The 20,347-nt window shown below is 44.7% G+C and overlaps 1 protein-coding gene across 50 annotated transcripts in view; it reads left to right on the plus strand.

Annotated features, from left to right (window-relative positions):
- Nucleotides 1-20,347, plus strand: part of SYTL2 (synaptotagmin like 2) — a 61,795-nt gene that overhangs the window by 24,887 nt on the left and 16,561 nt on the right. For 8 of the 50 annotated variants that reach the window (XM_083499118.1, XM_083499125.1, XM_083499115.1 and 5 more), the window contains exons 3-8: nucleotides 4,816-4,964; nucleotides 8,206-8,335; nucleotides 10,944-11,025; nucleotides 12,633-12,720; nucleotides 13,390-14,259; nucleotides 15,677-15,742. In XM_083499118.1, the coding sequence (XP_083355244.1) occupies nucleotides 4,816-4,964; nucleotides 8,206-8,335; nucleotides 10,944-11,025; nucleotides 12,633-12,720; nucleotides 13,390-14,259; nucleotides 15,677-15,742 (1,385 nt within the window). Of the gene's footprint in view, nucleotides 1-4,815; nucleotides 4,965-7,095; nucleotides 7,241-8,202; nucleotides 8,336-10,943; nucleotides 11,026-12,632; nucleotides 12,721-13,389; nucleotides 14,260-15,676; nucleotides 19,835-20,347 lie in introns of those variants that run through there. The other 42 variants (XM_083499149.1, XM_083499122.1, XM_083499144.1 and 39 more) reach the window with 13 other exon arrangements.

Below are 20,347 nucleotides of genomic sequence, written 5' to 3' on the forward strand. Positions count from 1 at the left end.
AATTCTGCTGAGTCACAATATCTCCAAAGCAGGTGTCTGTACTTTTCTTGTAGAAAAATAAGGAGCAACAGTGATCTGCTTAGGGCAGCCTTTCTCAATCTTGAGGTGTTGTTGGACTACAACTCCCATCATCCCTAGTTAGCAGGTCAGGGATGGTGGGCTTTGTAGTCCAACAACATCTGGGGACCCAAGGTTGAAAAAGGCTGGCCCTTAGGGCACACTGACCCACAACCACCGGAAGTTAGGCATATTGTTCTCAGCTGCCTTGAGTATAACATTACAGTATGAGGGAAAATGTATAACAGCCCTTCATGTGATCTACAGGGGCTTGAAAAATACAGGGCTTTATGTTTCTATAGTTGCATCCTTGCTGGTGGGGAGGTACTTGTAAAATTATGTCAGTGGCTTTTGTGCTGATAAGGCAGGGTGTGGTATGCATTTAGCATCAAATATTTACTTTTAGATTGTTACTTCGGCAATGGGTTTGCTTAAAGGGCTGCTATCACTGGCTTAAATGATTGTGTCAACAAGTCCTGATAATTCACTGAATCTGCACCTCCCAAGTATACGGCCTCTGAGAGTTTAGTCTCTACACAAATAGCAAATGAGTTGGTGAAACATTTCCTGGGTTTGACAGTTTCAGATCTTGCAGAAGGGGTGTGTGTCAGATGTTGGAATACTTTCCCCTAGTCCTTTAGGTAGCTCCCCAGACATTTAAGGATCTCAGAGGGTCAACGCCAGCACTGTTAATTGAATTTGGAAAATAATGGGCACCCAGTGAAGCTGAGAACTTTGTGGAGCGAGGGCCAGCTTTCTTCTTTGCTGTATTCTGTACCAGCTGCAAGCTCTGAACTTTCTTTAAAGACAGCTCCATGGTCCAGGATCATTGCAATAGCCCCACCACCCAGAAATTTTTGAGACTACAATTCCCATCATCCCTGACCACTGGTCCTGTTAGCTAGGGATGATGGGAATTGTAGTCCCAAAACATCTGGAGGGCCGAGTTTGCCTATGCCTGCCATAGCCTGTTTCTTTGATAAACAGAGTTAACACAGGAAGAGTAGCCTAATGGCTACTTCTTGTGTTTCCAGTTAAGCTGTCTAAAATGAGATTTAAACCCTGTGCTTTTAAACACAAGCGGTAAGCTGATTCTTCTGTCTGTTAACCCACATATGTGGGTCTGTAGGAAGATAAAATATAGTTCATTATGTTCCCTCACCTACCTAATAAAGCCCTTCAAGCACTAACCTCAGTGCTTTTACTAGCTTTCACACAGGATTAAAATTACTCTTCATTATTGCTCTGATCCCATAATTAACCAGCCCTTCCTCAATGAAAAATAAAAAAACCAGCCCCTCCCCTTTGGTACTTAACGCCGCAAGCAGTTTGGCTCTGAGTGACTCATCCTTGAGTTGACTACCTGCACTGCACCCTCTTGTTAGTCAGCAAGAGAACCTGGAGCCAAAGGAAGTGAATCAGGCATTTTCAGATGCATTATTACCCAAATCAGTGCCTTTCTATTGAAAGCAATTCAGACTGTCCTAGTGGCATTCTCAAACCAAGAAAATACCGTATTTTTCCGTCTATAAGACGACCCTATGTATAAGATGCCCCCTATTTTGGGGGACACAGATTTAAGAAAATGGGGGGATGTATCTGCGTATAAGGCACCCCCTAATTTTTGACATTATTTTTTAGGGGGGGGGAACCTTGTCTTATACATGGGAAAATACGGTAATCCGCTTCGATAGCTCAGTTGGTTAAAGCCTGGTGCTGATAATGCCAGGGTTGCAGGTTCGATTCCCAGCTGCATATTCCTGCATTGCCGGGGGGGAGGCGGGGTTGCGTTATATGATCCTCAGGGTCCCTTCCAACTCTGCAAGTCTATGACTCTATGAAAAAATTCTTCTGTTCCCCATCCCCCTCACCACACACACATTGGCTGTTAAGTTGTGGGTGAACATATCAGACGACACAGCGATTCTTCAAACAGCTCTTGCTTATTCACAGGCCAGAACAGAACTGAACTGAAGGCTTCAGCCAGCCTGCTTATATAGAGCTCCACTACAACGCAACAGTACCCATTTTCTGTAACTATCCAATCACTGAACGTCACTTTCAATCCCTTATTTGCATATGTGGACCTGAGTGAAAACTCTCTACAGTATCCCCCTGCTGGCCCAGGGTGAAAACTTCAGTACATATCATTGCCCCCCCCCAGTTCCCCCCCCTCATATCCCTTGCAAGGGGGGGGGAAAGGTTGCAATTGCAGGAATAGGGTGGGCCCTGAATACAACGCATCTCAGGGGTCAAAGGCCAGGGTAAAGAGGTTTTATATGCTCTGTGCCGTTGTAAAAAAGAATGGTGTTTTTATGATGTGGTGTCCTCACGCTCCATAAAAGCAACCATTGTTTTATAAAAACAGTGACGCAGGAGACAGAGCTGAACAGTTAGGAATCCCTTTCTGCATCGGATACTTAAAGCCCCTAAACTAGAATAACAAAGGAAGACAAGTCATGTGTTACAGAAACTGGAATTCCAACTTCCTTATGACCAGTCACGTTGATTCAAAGTGGTGCTTCATAACTGCAAGTGAGGAGGGCTGGCTTGAGAGAGTACATACGTTTGAAAGGTCACTCCCAAGTATTGCTATGAGTTTGTGGGTGCCTAGAAACCCCCTCAATTCCTGGGTTCCAGATCCTCCCCCTAAATTCCTGGGTCTCGGAGTTTAATCAATGCTTGGAGCATTGAGATGGGCTGCCATACGCTGAATTTAGCAGTGTCGAAACACAGGCCAAACCCGTTTTTTCCATGCTCATGAAATTTCATGGGAGAAGAGCCATTGTGGAGAACGAAAGGAAGGTACCGTATTTTTCGCCCTATAGGACGCACCGGCCCATAGGACGCACCTAGAAAGCGTGCAGCTTTGGCATCGCTCTGGGAGCTTGCAGGGCTGGAGGAGGGGGAAGCCCAGGTTTGCAGGGCTGGCGACAGGGAGGAGCAGGCTTCTCCCCCCCCCCCCAGCCTTCTAACCAAGTCGGGGGACAGCGGGAAAGGCGCGCTGCGCCTCCCCGCTGTCCCCCGAGCTTGGGCTTGCGGTGGGGCTCTCCTGAAGCCTGGAGGGCGAGAGGGGTCAGTGCGCACTGACCCCTCTCGCTCTCCAGGCTTTAGCGAAAGCCTGCATTCACCCCATAGGACGCACACACATTTCCCCTTCATTTTTGGAGGGGAAAAAGTGCGTCCTACAGGGCGAAAAATACGGTAATGAGCGATTAACAAAGCAGATGCTCTGTGGCGGGTGGCAGATGGGTATCAGCCCCTTCTTCCACTGTGAGACAGCAGAGAAAAAGTCTTAAACACAGCAAGCTGAGCCTCTGCATTATTATTATTATTATTATTATTATTATTATTATTATTGTATACCCCGCCCATCTGGCTGGGCTTCTCCAGTCATTCTGGGCGGCTTCCAACAAAATATTAAAATACAGTAATGCATCAAACATTAAAAGCTTACCTAAACAGGGCTGCCTTCAGATGTCTTCTAAAAGTCTGGTAGTTCTCTTTGACATCTGCTGGGAGGGCGTTCCACAGGGCGGGTGCCACTACCAAGAAGGCCCTCTGCCTGGTTCCCTGTAACTTGGCTTCTTGCAGCGAGGGAACCGCCAGAAGGCCCTCGGCCCTGGACCTCAGTGTCCAGGTAGAACGATGGGGGTGGAGGCGCTCCTTCAGATATGCTTCATTTCTTTTTGGATCCAAGATGGCAGCAGTCGGAGGAGCAGGACCGTCTTGGGGTGCAATGCTTTGAGCAGAGAGGCTCAGGTTGTATACATGTGTAAATAAACTGTACATCATAAAGATACCACACAGGAATGTGTACCAAAAATGCATATATTGCGGCACAGTGTGCATAACAATGCATGTATTCATGGAAAGAAAATACAAAGATGCGTCATACTGTTGCTTTGCAAAAAAATGTGTTGTGTTAAGCCAAATTGCCTCTTGAGATCCTTTAATGGGGAACATCTGTTAGTTCCATACATCCCTGAATTTCACTTGGCCTTCTCTTGAGGACTGTTTTCCCTGTCCTGTGGAGATCCCTGCCAGTAGAGGTTTGGCAAGAACTATCCCTCCCTTCTTCTAGATGTCTTTTGAAAACTATTATTGTCTATGCAGGCCTTCACAATATAAGTTTCCTCTTTTTACTCATTCAGTATGTATTATTAATGTTTTCATGGATACTTTCTGCTGATTTTATTCTGGTTATGTTGATTTTAATCTGGTTATGTTGTATGCTGCCTACGTACATTGGTGTGTGTGTTTTTTTAAAAAATGAAAGTGTACAGTCATACCTCGGGTTGAAGTAGCTTCAAGTTAAATATTTTCGGGTTGCGCTCCGCGGCGACCTGGATGTAATGATGGAGTGCGTTACTTCCGGGTTTCGCTGCTCGTGCATGCGCAGACGCTCAAAATGATGTCACGCGTATGCGCGGAAGCGGCGAAATGCGACCCGCAGACGCACGTACTTCAGGATGCGAACGGGGCTCCAGAACGGATCTCGTTCGTATCTAGAGGTGCCACTGTATATTATAAATAAATAAATAAATAAAAGATGTATATTGGTACTAAAATGTTGATGAATTTTCATATGGGCTTTAAAAACCACCACCACAATCTGATGAGAAGAAAATTACCTAAGATAAAGAATTGCGTGTGTTCCTTGCCTGGTCAGATAGCTACCAAGACAGTACGGTCAACCTTCCTTCGCTGCAAGGCATGTTTAATAATCTTTCCACCCCTTCCTCCTCTCCCCCCCAGGCATTTAAGTGAAAAAGTTAAAGATGAGATCCAAGTTAAGAACATGAGCGGGCAGTGGTTTTACGAAGCCAAGTCCAAGAGGCATAGAGAGAAAATTCACGGAGCAGACATCATTCGGGCGTCCATGAGGAGGAAGCCGTTTCCAACAGGTATGCAGTGTTGACTTAAAAAAGAATAAAAATAAGAGAGCTGTTTTGAAGTGAAGAAAGATGCTTGGCTCTCTGTGTAGAGCTTCAATCAAGAACAAAACTATAGACTCACAGAATTGCACAGGATGTTGGACGCCATCTTCTCTAATTATCTTAACTGTCTTATGATTTCTTTAAAATGTGAAGCTTATATTAGGGTGGGTTTTTTAAAAAAAAAAATTAATTAATATATAGTTGACTGAGATGCTAACTGAGAATTACTTTCCAGTCGGAAAGAAGCAGAAGTCCCGGCATGCAAGGTTGGGATAGCTCGGATAGCAGGCTTGTTGTTTTTGAATGTCTTAAGTAGATTTCTTTTTTTCAAATTTCGTTGTTCTGTATGGGACAATGACAATAAAGATTATCATATCGTTGGGTCTGCTAACCAATCAGTACCCAATAGGGGGAATGGATACAAAATCTTATGGAATATGCAGAAATGACAAAACTTACCGGAAGAATAAGAAATCAAGATAATAAACTATTTATAAAAGAATGGAAATGGTTTATTGAATATTTACAGATAAATTGCAAACAGATAAAAACATTGGCAGGATTATTGTAATAAGCTGCAGTTTCATAAGAGTATGTATTTAAAGTAGATAATTCAATGAGCAAATTAAATGAATTTGGATATGCAGAAGGTATTAAAAAATAAATTTAAGGAACCGCACAAAGAGGAGGAAGGAAGTCAAATGTTAAAATGTTAAAATGATTGTAACTTCGAGAACACTGTCCAACCATCTCGTCCTCTGTCGTCCCCTTCTCCTTGTGCCCCCCATCTTTCTCAACATCAGGGTCTTTTCCAGGGAGTCTTCTCTTCTCATGAGGTGGCCAAAGTACTGGAGCTTCAGCTTCAGGATCTGTCCTTCCAGTGAGCACTCAGGGCTGATTTCCTTAAGAATGGATAGGTTTGATCTTCTTGCAGTCCTTGAGAGTCCCATGGTGCCAACATGGTACCTGTGGGGCACATCTGCAGAGGCCTTCTCCGGTGGCCACAGCCTTCAAGCCTCCCAGCTGTAATTAGGCTTGAAGGAAGCATTATCTCATAGCCAGTAAAATAGGTTGCTGCATGTGTCTGGTGACAGTCTGTATTTGTGGGCCCAAAAGCGTTGTTTATCATCTATTGAATCTGTACCCCACCCTTCCTCCCAAAGGAAACCAGGGAGGCAAACATAAAAATGTCAGAACGCCACAATTTAAAATTAAAAAAAAATTAAAATGTTGAAAAACGATTTGAAGCGTTCTAAAAACAAATAAAAAATCATATACCTGCACAGTTATTGGCAACCTTTGTTTTGCATGAAACTCTAGGATCTTTTAATTTTATTTAGAAGATTTAAATCCCCTCCCCTTTCATTATTACTTTTGATCAAATGACTATCAAGGTAGCTTATGGTAGACAACAAGAGTACAGTGGTACCTCAGGTTACAGACGCTTCATGTTACAGACTCCACTAACCCAGAAATAGTACCTCGGGTTAAGAACTTTGCTTCAGGATGAGAACAGAAATTGTGTGGTGGCAGCGCAGCAGTGGCAGCGCGAGGCCCCATTAGCTAAAGTGGTACCTCAGGTTAAGAACAGTTCCAGGTTATGAACGGATGAACGGCAGTTAACTGAGCACCATACAAAATCCACACACACTCACTCCAAGCCCACACAAACCAATAATAACCATTTTATTATACATAATAAAAATATAATATAATATAATATAATATAATATAATATAATATAATATAATATAATATAATATAATATAATATAATATAATATAATATAATATAATATAATATCTGGGCAGCTTACAGCATACCTAAAAACATAATATAAAAACATCAAGCATTAAAAGCCTCCCGGTACAGGGCTGCCTTCAGATGTCTTCTAAAAGTTATGGAATCCTTTATCTCCTTGACATCTGAAGGGAGGGCGTTCCACAGGGAGGGTGCCACTACCGAGAAGTCCCTCTGCGGACTGTAGCCCCTTGGCTGATGGATCAGGCCAAGGGACGCTTCCCTGCAGCACGCTCGACAAACCCGGTGCAAAATGGCAGTTGGGGTCCAGTGTTCTTTCTGGAAGGGAGGGAGGAAGGAAGCACTTCGTAGCTCCTCCTTTCTCTGGCTGACGGATGGATGGAGCCCGGATGATCTCTCCACCTGCCTTGCTGCAATGTTCTTCCTGAGAGGCCAGGGGAGCAGCCGCTCTGTGGCTCTTGATCCCCCACCCGACGGCAGAGGTTCCAAATATCTCAAAACGCTTATTCGCAGCACCACGTAGACTTATTTAGGGAAGTCATTGCCTCAGGCGGTGATGGCAGCCATTTTTAAAAATACACTAGGCCAGTTCATGGAGATGAGCCCTTGCGAAATACATGTTTAGCCATGGCTCCTGCTGCCCCAATGCTCCAATACAGTACGCCGTTTTGCTTGGCTGCTGTAGAAAGTGGAATTCAATTATCCTTCAGCAAGGCTCTTCTTGTTTTTACAGTGATGCCCCGCAAGACGAATGCCTCGCAAGACGAAAAACTCGCTAGACGAAAGGGTTTTGCGGTTTTTGAGCTGCTTCACAAGACGAATTTCCCTATGGGCTTGCTTTGCAAGACGAAACGTCTTGCGTTTTTGCAAGTTTGTTTCCTTTTTCTTAACACCGTTAATACAGTTGCGACTTGACTTCGAGGAGCAACTCATAGAACGTGGTGTGGTAGCCTTTTTTGAGGTTTTTGGTGATTTTTGAAGCTTTTCCAAAACTTTTCCGACACTGTGCTTCGCAAGACGAAAAATTCGCTAGACGGAAAAACTCGCGGAACGAATTAATTTCGTCTTGTGAGGCACCACTGTAGATGTCTGGAAATTCAAAGGTGCTGTTGTACTTGTGGGAGTGACTTGCGTTGAGGGTCTAAGGTCTACTTAATGTGGATTTCTATGACATTTGTAACTCTTTCATGAATCCCATTTATCATAACAGGGTTTGTTCCAATGGCTTGTGCTTGTAAAGCATATTTCGCATGTTAAAAAATAGACCAGTTGTTTAAAAACCCCAGGAGTTATGAAACTATGGAAATGCCTTTTAAGACTTAGAATCTTGAATAGGCTGGAAGGTGGGTACTTAATTGCGTGCCAATTTAAAAACTCCTAGGTATCCGTAGTTTTGAGCATTTACAGAGAAAGTGCAAGATAACCTTTCCCCTGTTTGTTTCAGCAGAACTGAGTCAAAGTAAGTCAGACAAGATAAAGAGCAGCTGGGTGAACAATGTCAATAAAGAAGTTTTCACGCCTCCAGAATTGCTGGGTGCCATAAAAGAGGCAGAGGTGGAATCGAAATCTGATGAAAGGTTAGACACTCAGAGAAACGTGTTGATAACTTTGTTGTTATTGTTGTTGTATAAACCAGTTGGTGAACTGATTCAAAAAATGCAGCCTTCAGCATTGTGACTTAATTAACTGTATGTTTTAACCTTACCTACAGAATAATTTTCAGTGTGTCTCAGGGAACCTAGTTGGGTGACGTAAATAGTTGTTGTCGTGATATATCAGTATTGTTCAGCGAATAGAATTGTGTTGTGGGGGCTATTATAGTTGCCTCTGATGGCTTGCTTCTAAAAGACGGAATCTATTTGGGAGAATATCAGAAAGCAAAATACTGTAGTCAGAAACCGTGTTGTCTCGATGCTAATAGCGAGTATCAGCATCATTTGGTAAGCCTACAACGGCCCCTTTATATTCCTATTGTAGGTATTAATTTTTTAGTGGCCTGTTAGAATTATTTGTTATATGTGGCATGATGGGTAATGCCTCATCGGTTCACACACTGAACAGTTCCCCCCTCCCCTTTTTATTAGAGCAAATGTTAGCCCCATCCACACCTATAGACATTCTGGGTTAGAAAGGAATGTGCCTCAGATGTGAACTGCAATAAATGAAAATCACCCTTGTTTAAAGTGAGGGAAGGGCTGTCAATTTCATGAACTGTTCCTTTTCTCCAGAGTAGTATTTACCTACCTTTTTGTGGGTGGGAAGAGAGAAGTGTACTTTAAGTGAGAAGTCCTTTAGGTGTGTCGCACAAAGCTGACGATGGAAATTCATGTTGCTGAAAGTGTTGTTGTTGTTATTTTGAAGGGTGTGAGTGACCTGAGGCCCCCTTCTCTTCCAGACTTTCATAGTACACAGCAACCCAAGCTGGTCAGATGGAAGCAATCAGAGCAGTTGTTTCTTGTATGATTTTCCTCCTGGTTGGTTCCCTATCTACAACCAGGCCTGCTTCCCATCTCCTACATCATCCTAAATGAAACTTCAAGGACTGTCCCCTTATGGTAGTCAAGCTTGGAGATGGCAGAGGCGTGGAAGAAAGGTGTTTGGCTCCATCTGTCAACTGTGGCGGAGTTTTCCTGGGTGCAGCTGTCAAATTGTACTATAAGCCAAAGTAAATACCACTTGCCAGGATAAATGTAGGGAAAGATCAGAAGTGTTAGGGCGGAGGTTAATTAAAATAACTATAATGGATATTCAGAAAAAGAGTTGTCTGCTCATAGACTCAGAGAGTTGGAAAGGACTCCGAGGTTCCAACCCCCTGCAATGTGATAATCTCAACATGTGGTCCCCCATCCAATTTGCAACCATACCAGACCCTGCTTAGCTTTGCAAATGCGTTATCAATTTTATCACTGCACCACTAGGACAGCCCCAAACAAGTTGATACAGCTGGTTTCCATAAATTTGACTTCTGCACCTTTTGGCTTTACTTTGCTTCCCGTTCTGTGGTGCTTCCTTTTGTGGGTGTTTGTGCTAAGATGATTCAGAAACCGCACCTAGACTGCAGGCATGTTCCCTCCTTTGCAAACACAGTCATTTCTCAAGTGGATGCTTATATCTGGTTAGGAGGGTTTGACAGCCATCTTTGGCTTTAGGAACACAGGGTGGGGGGCTGCCTTTCACGTAGCCATGACTCCATCTAGCTCAGCATTATCAATGGAGTAGTGGAACTGCTCTCCAGGGTTTTGGATGGTCCCTGGGGCCTTCTGTGTATAAGGTATGTGAGCTATCGCTGAGGCAAGGCCCTGTGTATTGTTCTGCAACCATACTCTGTTCACCAAATCTTAGAATTGTAGAGTTGGAAGGGACTGCAAAAGTCGTCTATTCCACCCTCCTACAATGCAGGAATTACAGCAAAAGAATCCCTTTAGCCAACCGTTGCTTTAAAACCTCCAGGAAAGGAGAGTCCACATGACCTTCCATTCCACTGTCAAACTGCTCTTACCATCAGAAAGTTCTTCCCAATGTTTAGCTGGAATCTCCTTCCTTGCATTTGAATCAACTGGTTCGGGTCCTACCCTCTGGAGCAACAGAAAGCAAGCTTGCTCCATCTTCCATGTAACAGCCCTTCTTCACACATTGTGTTTCTGTCTCTTTTGTTTAGAGCTCTGGGTACTTACATGGAAAATTGGGGGCAGGAGGCAGTGCTTCTTTGTCTTGCAAAGTTTTGTGTGTGAATGTTCAGAATCGCTGCTTCATGTAGACATAACACAACCCTGCACTGCCTCAGCACAGGAGCTCTGCCTTGCTCAGTAATGTGTAGAAAAAGTGAGATCTTTTAAATATAGAGGTAGTAGACTTTCATATGGAGATGGTTGGAATTTCTCTGCAATTCTTGACTCGCAACCTCGCAAGCACTTTTTGCAAATGATGAATCAGATTGCCTTCAGTTCAAGCCTTTCTGATTCCTCATTTATGCATGAAGTGAGAGAGGGTGGAGATTTGATTAAATACATTGCGGGTGGGATAACTTGAGGGTCTGTGCACCCAGCTCCAAGGTCATAACGGCTGAAACTAAAATAGTTACAGATGCCTAGAGTTCTTTGCATGGGAGCCTTGATATGTAAACTAATTTCGGTGTGTGGCATAGCAGCCTCCAAGTAATGGGCTGGTTCTTCTTTTACTTTACAGCCCCAAAGTGTTCAGTGCAGCCTCTGACGCATTAGAGACGCCTCAAGAAAAAGCAAGGAAGTTAGCTGCCTCACCGTCTAAGGTGAGTTCATTGTCAGCGTCCTGGATGGAAGACAATGAGAAAACAATACGGGCGCCATGATCTCTGTGTTGTTGCCAAAGGAATTAAGTACATCAGGGGTAGGGAACCTCGCCTCACAGCACCCAGTGACCCGCCAGATCTTAAATTGCCAGGCCAAATTTGACAGGTGGGTGGGCTACCTGCCAGCAGACATCACAGTGGCGTCAGGTGATGAGCCTCTTTTGAAAGCGTGGCTTCAAAGAGGCTTGCTCCAGGATTATGAAGGGGTTCTCCATGAAACCCTTGCCAAAGCACATTTCCCACCCAATTTTAACACAGGTTTCAATGCAACCCCTTTCCTGATCCTGGAGCAATACATGATCCTACTACTCATCAGCTGATGGGATCAGGCGGGGAGTGTACCTTCCTCCAACAAATGAGCAATTGGGAGTTCGTTTTAAGCATCCTTTGAAACTATATCGGTATTCCCTCCCCCCCCCCCCATAAAATTACTTTGACATGAATTGCATAGAGAGTAGTGGAGCAACCAACCTTTGGAGCTGAAATGTGGACTGCAGCTATGGTCAAACCTGAGCAACAGTCACAGGCTGTAGCCTGGAAGTTCTGGTTAGACTGGAGATATTGGACATGTTCCCACACACTTTGGTATTTATTGAAGTGGGAGGGCCTCAATAGCATGCAAGCAATGCAGTGATCTGTAAATGGTCAAATATATCTCACTATAAGGGTCCGTATTTGTGTGTTCAATATTTGCTGTGCTTTGTTTTTTTAGCTGCCTGTTTGCAAATTATGGATCTGGTCCCATCGCTTGGTAGTGTGTGTGTGTTTAGGGATTCCCTCGTCTTTTAAAAAGCAGCAAGCTTTTTTTGTCCTCATTTTGGAACTCGGGTTGTACTTCTGGAACCCTGGGATGATAACCATTTCCTCCCTCCTTAAAAAAAATATTTAAATGGGTTTCCATGGTTTCCACTTACAGGAAAAATGCTCCCCTCAACCCCCCTTTTAATAATAAGAATTATAATTTATTATTTATACCCTACCCATCTGGCTGGGTTTCCCCAGCCACTCTGGGAGGCTTCAAACAAAACACTAAAATACAATAATCTATTAAACATTAAAAGCTTCCCTAAACAGGGCTGCAAGTTCAGATTTTTGTGTTGTTTTAGATTTTTCATATCCCGGGGTTCATGGAAGTCCCACTCACAGTAACTCAAGGTTCCTCAACATGACCGTTTCCTGCTGCCACCCATTTTCTTAGCATCCTTTTAAAACCACAGGAAGAAAAAGACAGGTTTATTCTTGGCTAAATGGTAAGCAGGGAGAGTGCTAAACCACGTCTGGTTTTAGCCAATGTGTGAAGCCAAAACTTGGGTTAACTCAGCACAGCATTGGAGTAAAAAAACCCTTCTCTGGAAGCCTGCACTTTCACCTGGTCCTGGTAAGCCATAGTTTGTCTTACTGTGACCTGCAAAACATGCTGTTACGTTTTCCATTTTCCTTCCTTCCTTCCTTCCTTCCTTCCTTCCTTCCTTCCTTCCTTCCTTCCCATGCTCTCTCTCCCCCAGTAATACTGTAGTGTTAAGCGGAACATTCTCATTTTGTTCTAGCAAAGGAAAAACCCATTCAATGAATCAACTCTACTAGAAGATCATGCAAAAAATGAGCAGCCTGAACATGGAATGGCGGTGGAGAAAGGTGAAGGTTTCTAAATACATAATCTGTGTTGTTTCTGTGGAGACACTGAAAACATGACCAAGTGTGACAAAATACGTTTACATTTTGGGTGTCGTGTTAATGACTCCATGTTCCCAAGGAATTGTTAGGTTTCCCTTTTTTGCAGTATGCAGAAACCTGCAGTGTTATGTACTGAAGTTCTCACTCTGGGCCAGCAGCGGGATACTGTAGATAGTTATGCAAATAAGGGATCGAAAGTGACATTCAGTGATTGGATACTTTTAGAAAGTTGTTACAGTAACGTTGTAATGCCAGCAGGCTGACTGAACCCTTCAGTTCAGTTCAGTTTTGTTCTGGCCTGTGAATAAACAAGAGCTGTTTGAAGAATCGCTGTGTCGTCTGATATGTTCACCCACAACTTAACATGCAGCATGAAGTGGAACAGTTCTCAGTCTGCTACATACGTAGATCAGGCCCAAGTTAAAGCTTAAACTGGTCCTGCCTTGTTACGTTGCTTTTTATTTTATTTTTTACTTTAACAAGCACGTTGATGCAATTCCATCCCCAAGACACGCAATAATGCTTTTACTTAGTTGCATGTCCCCCCCTTTTTTTGCAACTAACGTGTGTCCCTTACATGTAGTGTGTTTTACCCTTTGCTTTGTGTGCGCTTTGCATCTTGTTTTGCAGACCCGCGTTCGGTAGAAAACCAGCCCAAGGTAGACGTAACAAACCACAGCAGGGTAGAGGAGCCTCAGCAGGCTCCTGCAGAACCGAACGACTTGCGGAGGCAGGCAGGGAAGCCACCTGTGCCCAAAGCCAGGAGAAACATCCACAAGACATCAGACGTCAGCTTGAAGAGCGAAGAGCCCTTTCCCCAGGCTCCGAAAAGGATCAAGCAGGTTAACGGCCAGGGGTCTCTGCCCAGGGGCATCTTGAAGCGCAGCTCCAGCTCCAGCTCCACCGATTCCGAAGTGCTCCGCTGGAACCAAACCTTGGAGCCCTCCGGCAAAAGTGGATTGCCAGCCCCGACCGTCCTTGAACGTGTTGCGGAGAAGAGCCCGCCTCCTCCAGGCGAATCCGAAGAGTTCTCCGAAAACTCGTTGGAGAGGCTGAAGCAGGTCCGGTTCTCGTCCAGCGTCAGTAGGAAAGAGCGCCCGCCGAGCCTTGAGTTGCACGAGGGCAAGGAATCCGGGGAGTTCATTTTGTTGGACTCCGACTACGCCAAGGCCAATGGGAACGGAGCGGGCGACCCTGGTGCGCTTCAGAGTCGGCAGACTCTCCCGTCTAAGCCTCCTCGCGCCCATTCTCCAGCCTTAAACAGTAACACTGAGAGCCAAGGAGAGGGAACGGCTCCAGGTTCTCACAGTGCCAAGAACTCAGGTCTGCCACCCAACACATTGCAGCCTGAGAAACATTCTGTTGCGGGACCTACAATTCCAAGTGACTCTCCTAGCAAGACCTTCCCCTCAGTGAGGGAAGAACAAACCGATACCACGAAGCCTCAGATCAAAACTAAGCCGCCGAGCCTTGAACAGGACATCTCGAAAAGCACACCTGGTAAGAAATAATAGCATATCCCAGTGAGTTAACAGTTTAGTGAGATTTTTCAGGCCCCCGTCTAGCCCTGTCTGCCATTTGGAGATATCACTAATGCTTTTACTATCTTAACCCTGATCAGTTCAAGTCCTAACCATTTGCTTGTTTTCTCGCTTCCCATCGCCACATCCTGACACACTCGCTGATCACTTTTCTTCAAGATGCAGTCCTTTGGCTGCTGTGCTGCCACTGATTTGAAATCATATCAGAATTGGGGCGTGCAGGTTTTTAAGTCTTGACAGGGGCAAAGCTTGCATTTTGTGTAATTGGTAAGTAACTCTGTTTAAGGAGGAGGCCGAGGTTTCATCTAGCTGTTTTTGTTGTTTAGAATATGGGTAGGCAAACTAAGACCTGGGGGCCGGATCTGGCCCAATCGCCTTCCAAATCCAGCCCGCGGACGGTCCGGGAATCAGTGTGTTTTTATATGAGTAGAATGTGCCCTTTTATTTAAAATGCATCTCTGGGTTATTTGTGGGGCCTGCCTGGTGTTTTCACATGAGTAAAATGTATGCTTTTATTTAAAATGCATCTCTGGGTTATTTTGGGGGCACAGGAATTCATTCATCCCCCCCCCCGCAAAAAATATAGTCCGGCCCCCCACAAGGTCTGAGGGACAGTGGACCGGCCCCCTCCTGAAAAAGTTTGCTGACCCCTGGTTTAGAAAGTACAGCCAGAGTCCCCTCCCTCCACTTCCTGGTTAAGAACACAAGAGACCTGCTGGATCAGACCATTCCAGTCCACCCTTTCCCAGTGACCAATGAGATCCCTGCGGAAAACCCTCGAGCAGAACATGAATAGAATTGTAGAGTTGGAAGGGACCGTGAGGGTCACTGAGTCCAACCCCCGGCAATCTAGGAATCACGACTAAAAAGAGGGAGTTTTCCCTTGCTTGCATAGTTTGCAGTTGAGGCATCAGATTAAAGCTCATACGTTGCACCTTATTCTCAATAATTACTAGTTCACATTTATTTAAAGCCTATTACCATCATTGCTAACATTTCAAAGAAATTGATTGTTTTTTGGGGGGGAAAGCTTGTATTCCAGCTGGAACTGCAACCTTGAATTGATTAACCGATTGGCTGAAAATCTTTTCAATCAGGCAGTAGAATCCTTTTTAAACAAATGCGTTTTTAATTATAAATACATCACACGCCAGGCAACATCTTAGAAGAGGCATTTTATCCCCACTCCAATCCAGAAGGGAGTTGCCTCGGTGAAACTAGCTGCTGTGTTTGCAAATGCACTATCTTCTGCTTAGTCGCATGTTGATTTTATGCAGATCTGGCCCATTCATTACAATCAATTTGATTGACTGAGGCTTCTTTAATTAGGCAGTTTTGCAACAACAACAACAACAAAAATTGGTTGTCTCTTGCAGACCAGCAGCTGCCTAAAACAGAAGACCCTCAGGTGCCAAAAGTTGGCTCTGCAGACCTTGAACAAGGTAAGCAAGCTCTGGTTGAGGCTCCGAGTGCTAAAACTGTTTCCAAATCTGACAAATACACTGCTGAGATCTTGAAGGCAGCCGATGAGTCCATATCTAAGGTGCTCGACTGGTTTAAAAGAAGTTCCAGTGATGATGAAAAAGAGACGCTTCCGCAAGACGCAGGACTTGCAGAGGAAATGGATATACCCAAGGCAAGAGAATCTGCTGCAACGGCAAAAGATAAAGGCTGCAGTTCAGATATGTTAAATCTGCATTCTTCTGTACGTGAAGGAGAAGAGCCAACCAGCAAGGACTATCAATTCCACGAAATGGTAAACGTTCCAGGTGGGTCGCCGTTTACAAAGGATGGAAGTCCAGGCAGCCTGTTACTAGAAGATCAAAGCAAAACAGGGGAGGTTGCTTCCTCTCACTCCCAAAGGCAGGACATTCATTTAAATGAGAGAACACGTTTTCAGGCCATTGGCCAGCCCGCAAACGAGAGAGATGAAAGGGCTGCGGGAGGCAAGGTTGAAACGGAGGACAACAGTGCTTTGTGCAAAGAACCGAAGATGTTGGAAGATGCAAAGGGAAAACCGGGTTTAAAAAGTGTTGGCTCTTCTTTTGGAAAAGTAACAGAAAGGGGAGATGTTACGCCCAATGGAGAGGAAGGGGTTAAAGCTTTTTCGGAAGAAGCAGACTCTGAGCATCGATCTGGAGAGCTGTTTAATGAACCTAAAGGGAAAGAATCTGGGCATCTAGATGAGAAAACCATGCAACACCCCAGTAGAGGGAATCTCCTTACCTTACCTCAAGATGAATCCAAAGAATCAGAGGTTCCAAGAAAAGTCAAGAATATCAGGGCTTTCTGGGAAAGAGAGGCGATGAACCCAAAGCCTGCAAATAAGGAAGGCCTATTAAGTGAAAGCACTCCTGGGAGTAACCGGATACCAATCTATAAAGAGGAACGCAGCAGAATAAAACCAGTGGGTGGATCCTCAGGATATGTTACTGGAGAATCTGATAACGAACAAGGCACATATAATTTAGTAACCTTCAGAAAAGTTGAAATTGGTGCGGATGACTCGGGACCTGATGATAATGGCATTAAGTTGCCTTCAGGGAAAGTTCGACCAAATGTAATGGATAAATACAAAGGGGGCCGTATTGTTGATGAATCTGGCAAAATACCCCCAAGTGACCAGAGGAATAATGCATTTACAGAGTTGCTGGATGCAAATAATTCGCGCCCAAGACCCAACATGGTTCTCTCTAAAGAGGATGGAGTTTTACAAGCTGATGGTTTGGAAACAGAGAGAGCTTCATCTGCTCTGCACCAGAAGCCACACTTTAAGATTCACGCTTTAAAGGAAAAAGCAGATGAAGAGGCAAAGGCTCAGATGCTCAATCCTTCGCAGTTCAAAAGCCTGAGAAACTTTTGGGTTGGGGGTACTAAGCCGCAGAGCAAAATGGATGAAACCAAGGCGAAGGCGACTGTTCCAAGGGGCAGGCAAAGTAGTACAGGAAGGTATCTGAAAGAGTTGGAAGAAGTCAGGGAAGGAACTAGCCAGGCGGTGTTGGAAGGTGAACAGCAAAAACCCATCCGAGGATTTGACGTGAAGGAACAAAATGTATTGGAAGCAAACCGTGTTGTCCCAAAACAAGCAGGAGGGACAGCTCTCTCCCCATCAGTGAATGCTGTGCCATTAGGAAATGTAGAATTTGCCCCTGCAGAGGGAAAGACTGTGCGTCCGGTGGAAGAGTATATAGAAAAAACAAATGTTCCATCCAAAGTACAGCACAGTCTGTTTAACAGTGGCGTGCAGAAACTGTTGAAAGAAGCATTTCAGGAGTCCTTGCTGGCTTATCCTCTGGCTGACAAGAAAGGGGTTCCACAGGTGGAGTTCGCAACAGAGGTGCAAGCATCTTACAATGACCAGAATCAACAGCAGGGGCCTGTTTTTGCAAGTGCAGATGGAAAAGTCTCTGAGGTTGCAGAGACTATAAGCAGAACTTTGGTTCCACCAAAAGCTGACACCACTGCTTTTGTCACTAACTTAGAGAGGCTGCTAAAGGACACCTCAGATGAGAGCTCCTCACCTAGTCGTAATATAGTGGCAGATGTTTCTGAACAAGCATGTTCTCCATTGGAAAAGAGGCGTTTTTTTAATAAGGTGATGGAACGCAGCCGTGACACGGATGAAAAAAATAGCAGAGTGGAGTCCTGGGAAACAGATGGAACAATACAAAAAAATGTCCCACCCAAGGATAGACTCATATTTAAAAAGCACTTGGGAGATTCATCTGGATTAACAGAAGATTCAGATATGGTGTCTGGAAAATCTCCCAGCAGGGAAGAAGGCCAAAGGGATCTAAATGCTACTTCTCAGGAAGAATTCTTCCAGATTCCTTCGCCAAAACTGATACTGCCTGACGCTCGTCTCGCCAGTCAGAACAGAGCAAACTCTCCCACAAAAGAGGTTTTCGAGACAGCGGCAGAAGCTAATGTTCCATCGAAACGGCAAGGCAACAATTTGAATGCCAAACTAGCCTTTCTTTTGAAGGAATTGCCAAAAACACCCACAAATGAGAGTATTTTGAAAGCACAAATTGACAGTGTCCCCGGGGAACTGCAGCAGAGGTCTTCTGAGCAGGCGACCAGAAAGATCATTCCTGTTTCACCCCAAATGGCCAATCCTCCTAAAGAGACTGATGGTGGGACACTTGACCGAAGTTTAGATATGGACGAAGACAGTGGCAAGTTATTGACTACAATGCAGGGTGGGCCAGCAGGAGAGGCCGCTGTTCTGTTGTCATTTTCAAACCAGGAAAATATAAGAGCTCAAGGGAATGTTGGTGAGCAACCTACGGAAGTAGCAGAGACGGTTGTGAAAACTGTTAAACTAAATTCGGCCGAGCATGTGGCATTTAGAGACAGTTTAAGCAAACTGCTTAAGGAGAGCTCTGAAATTTTGCTCAAAGACATTGCAGTTCCTAAGCCAGCCCATGGCTCATTACAGCCCCATCAGAACACAAGTTCAGTTTATGATAAAGAGATAATTGAGATGATAGAAAAAGCTACTGCTCCCTCCAGTTTCAGGCAAGCTGAACTCAGAGCCAACCTCCAAAATCTGCTCCAGGAAGATGCTGAAGTTCTTCCAAAAAGCCAGAAAGACTCAAGCAGCGGTCATGGGGCACAAACAGAGAGTGAGTCTAATCGGACTGTAGATTTAGTTTGCCCGCAGGGAATTGGCTATGGTCAAGAGATTAATGAAACTGTAAACAAGGAAGTTGCCCCATCCAAGTTGAAGCAAAGAGAATTTAATTCAGGCTTCCGGAAACTCCTTGAAGAAACTGCCCAGATGCAGCCTTCTGAAATGGGATGGTTGGATATCAGAATGAAGGAGAACCTCTATGGTGCCCATGGCTCAGATAGCATGACGGGCCTTCTTCCCCAAGAAGCAAATGAAACTGTGACAAAATCTGTTGCCCTAGAAAAAGACGGTTCTGTATTCAAATCCAGCTTAGAAAAGCTTTTTGGAGAAATCTCTGGTGCTGCTTTGCTTCTGTCCAATGAAGAAGAGAAGAAAGTGACTGATGAGTCAGGATTTCGGGTAGCAAAGGGAGGTTTAGCCGTAAAAATGCAAACGTCTGTTGAGAGCGTGCCGAGCGACTTTCGAACCGAGGTTAAAATACCGCTCAAGGGCAAGGCTTTCAAGCAAGATAACCAAACTGTAGACCGAGAAAAGTTTTCTGGCACCCCTGAAAGGAATGCGGTTTCCCAAAAAACTATTCAACTTAACCTAGCATCACCTAAAGTCCCGCTCCTGATAAGAAGGGAAGATTCTTTCACTCTTGCCAAGGCAGGTAAGAGGGAGGAGGAATATGAAAAAGGGAGAGAAGATTCTGCTACTGCCAGTGCCTGTCTCGATGGTGGAAGTGAAAAAGAGGGTGCGGAAGAGGGGAACCCCCCTAAAACAAGACAGGTTGAGCTGCTGCTTGCCACCCGTCACGCTGACGGCAGCAAAGAGGATGAAGATGCCAGGAGCGTTGAATCCAACCTTTCAGATGAAAGCCGCAATTCTTTTGTGGGTTTCCAAAGAAGTTCAACTCGTGAGCAGTTTTGAATTATTTGATCTTATCTCTGGGTGGTGTGTATGCTTGATGAAGATTAACCCAAGGGGGAAATATTTTTAGTACATTAATAAATCAATAGTAGACAATTAGCCCCCCAATGTCAAATATTGGATACCTTGTTCAATCAGGGGTATTGCTAGGTAGCTAGAAGATGCTGAGGCACTTGACACAAATATGCCTCTGGGCAAATTGAGGTGGCAGGTGCCTGGTACCCTGTTGGCACAGTGCTTTTCTGTGCACTCGGCCACCCTGTAAACAAAGTCCTATGGTTTAAAAAGTGTGTTTTGGGCACCAGATCCCTTTGCAGGTCTGGAGAACCTTTGACCTTCCAGATGTTGCTGAGATACAGCTCTGATCAGCTCCACCTCCAGAAATTGTGACCAATGGCCAGGGATGATGAGAGCTGCAGTTAAGTCACACCTAGAGAGCCAAAGGTTCTTCCACACCTGGTCTAGTGCAATAAACCCAAGGGCAAATCGTAACAATTTG

The sequence above is a fragment of the Podarcis liolepis genome (genome assembly GCF_965112155.1).
Source record: "Podarcis liolepis genome assembly, chromosome: 4".
Taxonomy (NCBI): Eukaryota; Metazoa; Chordata; class Lepidosauria; order Squamata; family Lacertidae; genus Podarcis; species Podarcis liolepis.